The sequence below is a fragment of the Terrapene carolina genome, unplaced genomic scaffold (genome assembly GCF_002925995.2).
Source record: "Terrapene carolina triunguis isolate 2854851 unplaced genomic scaffold, T_m_triunguis-2.0 Scaffold34146, whole genome shotgun sequence".
NCBI classification, from domain to species: Eukaryota; Metazoa; Chordata; order Testudines; family Emydidae; genus Terrapene; species Terrapene triunguis.
Window position 1 is genome coordinate 1 of NW_020698497.1, and position 6408 is coordinate 6408.

The following is a 6408-nucleotide window of genomic DNA, read 5'->3' on the forward strand; positions in this document are numbered from 1 at the left end:
GACATGGCTGCCCTGGAGAAGGATTACGAGGAGGTGGGCCTGGACTCCTATGAGGATGAAGAGGAGGGAGAGGAGTACTGAGGCGCTGGCTGAAGGACTTTCATGTTGTTGTTGTGTTAATTGCAAAATCCTTTAAACAATAAACAGTCTCCTTGGTCTTGAACCCGAACCCAAGGCTGTAGCTGTTTCTTGCCAGGTGCAGGGTTGTAGCTGGCGCGGAGCGGCTCGTTACAGCCCTGGGGGCCAGGCTGGGAATGGGGTCCTAAGACATCCCGGGCAGCGCAATAGCATGGGGCAACCTGCCCTGCTGACGGCCCCAAAGCAGATAGCAGGCCCCTAGCTGGGGCTGTGCGCGCGTGGTGGCTGCTAAGCCCTAGACATGACCAGGTGGCTCGGGGATCAGTCCCCCTCTCTCGCTGGAGGAGGGTGGACACAACTCTAGGTACTAGGGGCTGCTCCCCACATGCCCAGCTGTAAGGGGCCCTCCAGGGCTGCACCCCACCCCTGCACAAAGCCAGTGCAGCATGGCCAGTTCTGTTGCTTAATGATGGGAAGTGTCATCGTGGTGACAGGACTAACAGAGGGCAGCTCCCCTGTTTGAAACCTCCAGTCTGTGCCTTGGCTTCCAGGGAGCAGGCCCCGGGGCTCTAGCCTTGCCTGCACTCGCCAGTCGAGGGGCATGGAGCCTGCCTGATGGCCTTGCAGTGGCAGAGCCCAGGGCTGGACTAGCGGGAGCTACGCGGGAGAAGGGGGCACGTTCAGCTCCAAGGGGTTTTACTCTGCTGGCTTGGGAGGGCCCCTGGCTATTGGCTCAGCAGCTGTAGGACTGGAGCAGGTGCGGGAAGGTGAGCTGGCATCTGGCTGGGCCACACCCACCGGTGCCCTGTTCCCCTCCCTGGGCCAGGCTCTGCCCCTGCTCCCAAGGCCCCATGTGGTGCCAGCCATTGGGTGCTGGCTCTCCCCACAGCCCATGGGGGAGGGGGTGGGCTGGGAATGGGGGCCTGGCTCAGGAAGGGGGGTTGTGGTTAATCATTGACTTGTGCTCTGGCCACAGCCCAACATGGCCCTGCTCCCTAGTAACCAATGCTCCAGTGCTGCCCTCTCCTGGTCAAGCCCCAGCATCCAGAGCTGGGCTCCCAGCAGCAATCGCACCCAGGACCACAGGAGGCTGCTTGCCCCCAGTGCCCACAATGGGGGGGGCTCTCAGCCAGACTGGGGCGGGGCTGCAATATTTTTCTTGTACTGCCCAGGGGCTGCTTCATCCCTACCCTGCTGGCAGCTGCAGCCACAGCCCAGCCGGAAAGCCTCCGTCAGGCTGGAGTTGTGGCTAGACAGACTTAATCTCTACACCTATCCCCAATTCCATATGTTCCCATGCCTCTTCTCTCTGCCCCCACAGCTGCCTGGGGGTCACAGGAATCCCACAGAGCCAGGCCACATTCTCTGCACACACTTTACTGAACAGACAACACCGGGTGGGGGCACAGGCTGGGCCCCACCTCCCTTCCAGCAGGAGGAGGTGGCAGCAGCTCTGAGGGAGGGGGGAAGGCTGGGCCTGGGGTGGTACAGGGTAGAGCCCAGATGCAGGCAACCCCCCAGCTCTGGCTGAGGGGCAGAAGGCAGCATCCCTCCCCCCGGGCAAGGAAATGTGGCAAAGGCCACTCCAGCTGGAGGCAGACCAGGGCTGGTAGCACCTTCCCCTCCCCAGCCACGTGGAGCTCGGGAAGGGGCAGGCGGCTGGGCCCAGGTACCCTCCTGCTCAGGGCATGTGCCCTGAGGCTGGCTGAGTTCCTAGCAGGGGGCACATGCCAGCCTGGCACTGGGGCAGGACTTAGCACCGCACGGCTGGTTTTGCTTTTCACCTAAAATTCCATTTTTAAAAGCAGTTCCGTGACCCCGTCCCTGGGGCAGGGCAGCAGCCCCCCCCCCCCCCCTGGGGGTAGGGAGCCGTGCAGGGCTCAGATCCGGGTGGTGTCCTGGCCACTTGATGCTGGCTGCAGCCCCTCCAGCTGGTCAAGTATGTGGGAGACGTGGGGCCGGTCCTGAGGGTTCACCACCATCATGGAGGAGAGCAGGCACTCCAGGGCAGCGGAATACCTGCAAGAGGCACAGCGGGTCTGTGAGCACAGGGCAGTGAGCACAGGCCCCCCCTCCCCCCCCCCCCTTGCCAGGGTGGGCATCCGTGCCTGTTCCTCACCTGCCATTGGCGGGCACACGGATCTGGTTCTGCACTGCCAGAGCCACGCTGTCACCCTTCTGGAAGATGAGGTCATAGGGGCCCTCGCCGAACATCATGCAGTACAGCACGCAGCCTAGGGACTGAACCAGGCCAGTCACTCCCTGAGCCCCCCTCCAGCCAGCACCACATGGGGGCAGGGGGGAGAACTGCCCCTGGCTGGGGGGGGGGGGGGGGGAGAGGGGTTCCTTACCCAGATGTCTGTTCGCTCGTCGATAACGCAATGACTCTCCACTGTGAAGAGCTCAGGTGCCCGGTAGGAGATGGTGCAGCGCTGAGCCGCCCAGTCCTAGGAAGGGCAGAGCACAGGGTGAGCCCAGCACCAGGATGAGATGAGCCATTTCCCACAGGGACTGAGCCAGGCTGGGGAGGGGCCGTTCAGTCACTGCTCAGAGCTCACTGCAAGGCCGCACCTTGTGCCCGGCTCTCGGCAGTGGGGGGCAGGGGCTGTGCGGGGGAGCAAGGCAGGAGGCCTGTGACTGGTGTGGGACAGGGTTAGATGGGGCCCCGCCCCAGGAGTGAGGCTGGAGAGCCCCAGCTGGTGAGAGAAATGTTCCTGGGGCCTCTCAGACCCCCACCAGCTGATCCCTGCCCTCCCCCCGGGAGCCTTGTACCTGCAAAGCCATGGCCTCCCGGGAGCTCTTGACCTCGATGCGGGCCCGGTTCATGGAGCCCAGGTCCATCAGCACTGGCTGCTCCTCGTCATCCAGCAGCACATTGGTGGGCTTCAGGTCTCTGGGGGGACAAGAGCCGGCAAGTTCCCTTCAGTTTTCCAGGCCTTGGAGAGGGGCACGAAGCCTCCTGAGCAGCCCTGCTGGCTCCCAAACCCTCCCCCCCACACCGGCCCAGGGCCGGTGCCCCACTCTGACCCAAACCCTCCCCCCACGGCCCAGTGCTGTCACTCCAGTTCTGCATGTGAGGCTCTTGCACCCAGTTGGCCTCCTGCATTCGCGAGGGGGCCAGGTCCCCCGGGGGCCAGACTGGTGGCCAAGGGCACTAGCCCCGGCTGGGCTCACCTGTGCGCATAGCCCTTGGCATGAATGGCCTGCAGCCCCCGGCAGATGCCAAGGAGAATGGGGACAATCCGCTCCTCAGGCAGGAAGGTGCCTTTGTCTCGCAGAGCTTCCACCTCGCTCCACAGGGTCCCTCTCTGGCGAGCAAACAGGCGCCGGTTAGTGGGAAAGCAGACACTCCCCGCAGGGCACTGGCCAAGACAGACAGCACCTTCCCCAGCCTGCCGGCACTGCCCCACCAGCGCCAGCTCCTAGTCAGAGCCCTCTGCTAACAGCTCCCAAGATTTCTCAGGGAAGTGACATCGGGGGGCAGGAGCAGCTCTGGAGAGTGACAAACTACAGCAGCCTGACCCAGGCTGAGTCTCCCAGCAAGCGGCTGCTCTAAGCCCTGGGCCCCGTCTCGTCAGCAGGGACCGTGATGCTGCACACAGGCCAGTCATCTGTGGAACTCACTGTGGTAAGAGACCAGCAGGGCCCAGGGCTCTGCCAAACTCAGCAGGGGCTGGAGGGGTGTCTGGACAGTGCTGGCCCCTTTCTAAAGGCTATTTGCCCCAACTCAACACCCCCACTGCGGCCATCTGGGAGTTTTACACCTTCCTCTGCAGCTGCTGGGCCTGGGCCCGGGCCCTGCCGGAGCAGTCCCCAGCTCCTGGCCCCTGCTGTGTGGGGCCCAGCACAGTCCCTCCCAGAGGTGACTCTGACCCAGGTGGGCAGGGCAGGGCTGGAGGGACAGTAACCACCCTGCTCCTCCCCAACAGAGCCACAGGCTGCGTCTTGCACTCCCTTTGCCGTTGGCCCACAAAGACTACCACTCCCAGCATGCATTGCTGCTTTGGGCCCCAAGGCCAGCTGCAATGTGACCCCTTGGGGATGGGCACCTCAGGCTGTGTCCTGGCTCCCCTGGGAGAGGGGGTGGCCTCACCCTGAGAAAGGGCAGCAGCAGCCAGGCCTCGTGCTTGGGCCCCTTCTCCACCATGCAGTGCGCCTCGAGCCGCAGGATGTTGGGGTGCTCGAAGAGGCCGTGCATCTCCACCTCGTGCAGGGCTTCCTGCCGGTCCTCCTTGTCATGGCACAGGATGCGCTTCAGGGCATAGAAACGGCCGTCCTGCAGCCCCTCCACCAAGTCCACGTAGCTGAAGCCCCTGAGAGGCAGAGAAGTGTGAGCGGGGCAGAAAAAGCTCCCTGGGCTCCCACCACCCCAGGGCAGGGGGCCAGAGACATCATCAAAACAGCAGATGAAATTCAATGTTGGTAAATGCAAAGTAATGGGGGGAAACATAATCCCAACTCTACCTACAAAATGATGGGGTCTAAATTAGCTGTTACCACTCAAGAGAGAGATCTTGGAGTCATTGTGGATAGTTCTCTGAACACATCCCCTCAGTGTGCAGCGGCAGTCAAAAAAGTGAACAGAATGTTGGGAATCATTAAGAAAGGGAGAGATAATAAGACAGAAAATATCATATTGCCTCTATATAAATCCATGGTACGTCCACACCTTGAATACTATGTGCAGATGTGGTCGTCCCATCTCAAAAAATATATATTGGAATTGGAAAAGGTTCAGAAAAGGGCAACAAAAATTGTGAGGGGTGTGGAACGGCTTCCGTATGAGGAGAGATTAATAAGACTGGGACGTTTCAGCTTGGAAAAGAGACGACTAAGGGGGGATATGACAGAGGTCTATAAAATCATGACTGGTGTGGAGAGAGTAAATCGGTAAGTGTTATTTACCCCTTCCCGTAACACAAGAACTAGGGGTCACCAAATGTAATTACTAGGCAGCAGCTTTAAAACAAACAAAAGGAAGTATTTCTTCATACAACGCCTAACATCCTTTGTCAGAGGATGTTGTGAAGGCCAAGACTATGACTGGGCTCAAACAAGAACTAGATAAGTTCATGGAGGATCGGTCCATCAATGGCTATTAGCCAGGATGGGCAGGGATGGTGTCCCTAGCCTCTGTTTGCCAGAAGCTGGGAATGAGCGATGGGATGGGTCACTGGATGATTCCCTGGTCTGTTTATTCCCTCTGGGGCACCTGGCATTGGCCACTGTCGACAGACAGGACACTGGGCTGGATGGACCTTTGGTCTGACCCGGTGTGGCCGTTCTGATGTTATCTCCGGGGGTCCCTGCGCCACACCCGGGGGCAGGACAGGCTGCTGAGGGAGAGGGCGACATGCCAGAGAGAACCAGGCCTAGAGACAGAGCCCCTTCCCCCCCAGCCGCACAGCATCACTCACTGCTCCAACCCCCCTCCAATCCACTCCGCCTGCTGCCTCCCCGGCCCCTTCGCCAAGGGACCCCGCTCAGCGCCGCCGCCTACGCATGGCAGCCTCCCCCCGTGCCCAGCGCCCCACCCTGTTAGGGGGCCTGTGACCGCAGAGCTGGGCTTGCCCGGCCACTCACCAGAGCACGCTCCTGTCCAGCGGGCTGGCCCCGGCTCCCCACCCCAGAGGGGGTGACGGGCCCCTGGGCTCACAGCCCCAGGAGCGGGGCCTGGCCCTGCCGGACAGGGGCTGCTGGGGGCAGGTCTGCCTAGGCCCCACTGAGTGTCCCCCCCCCCCCCCCCCGGGGGGCCCGGGGGGCCCCCCCCCCCCGGAACCCCCCCGGCCCCCGGCCGGTCCGGGGGGGCCCGGCCGCCGCCCGGGGGGGCCCCCCCCCGAACAGGCGGCCCCCGGCCCCTGCTCAGTGTCCAATCATGGCACCTTCCTGCCTCAGTTTCCCCATCTGTACAGTGGGGGAGGGGGGATGACACCAACCCATCCCCCCCCCAGGCAGCGTGCGGGGGGGGGGGGCCCCGGAACCGGCCGCTGCCCCCCCCCCCCCCCGCCCGGCCCCCCCCCCCCCCAGCCCCGCCCCCCCGCGCTCACCCCTCCCCCAGGCGCTGCAGCAGCAGGTAGCGCTGCCCCTCGATGCTGAGGCTGCCCCGCGCGCAGGCGCAGAGCGCGTGGCCCATGGCCCGTCCCGGGCCCGGCGCTGGCGGTGGCTGGGGGGGGGCCGGACCCCGGCGGGGACGTCATGACCCGCAAGCCCCGCCCCTTCCCGGCTGGCGCCTCAGCCGGAACTGCCGCTACGTCATCACCCTGCGCCAGCGGCCCAGCAGCCCGGGCGGGGCTGTGGGGGAGGGGAGGAGGGAGGGTGCAGGAGAGGAGA

The 6408-nt window shown here is 63.3% G+C and overlaps 1 protein-coding gene across 1 annotated transcript; it reads right to left on the minus strand.

Moving 5' to 3' along the window:
• Positions 1 to 1778: 1778 nt before the first annotated feature.
• STK16 (serine/threonine kinase 16) lies at positions 1779 to 6259 on the minus strand. The gene is made up of 7 exons (XM_026646148.2): positions 6126 to 6259; positions 4172 to 4391; positions 3253 to 3386; positions 2851 to 2971; positions 2430 to 2525; positions 2198 to 2319; positions 1779 to 2097 (listed from the first exon to the last, which is right to left on the minus strand). The coding sequence occupies exons 1-7, from the start codon at positions 6209 to 6211 to the stop codon at positions 1959 to 1961; spliced, it is 918 nt and encodes a 305-aa protein (XP_026501933.1). The 5' UTR covers positions 6212 to 6259; the 3' UTR covers positions 1779 to 1958.
• Positions 6260 to 6408: the final 149 nt, after the last annotated feature.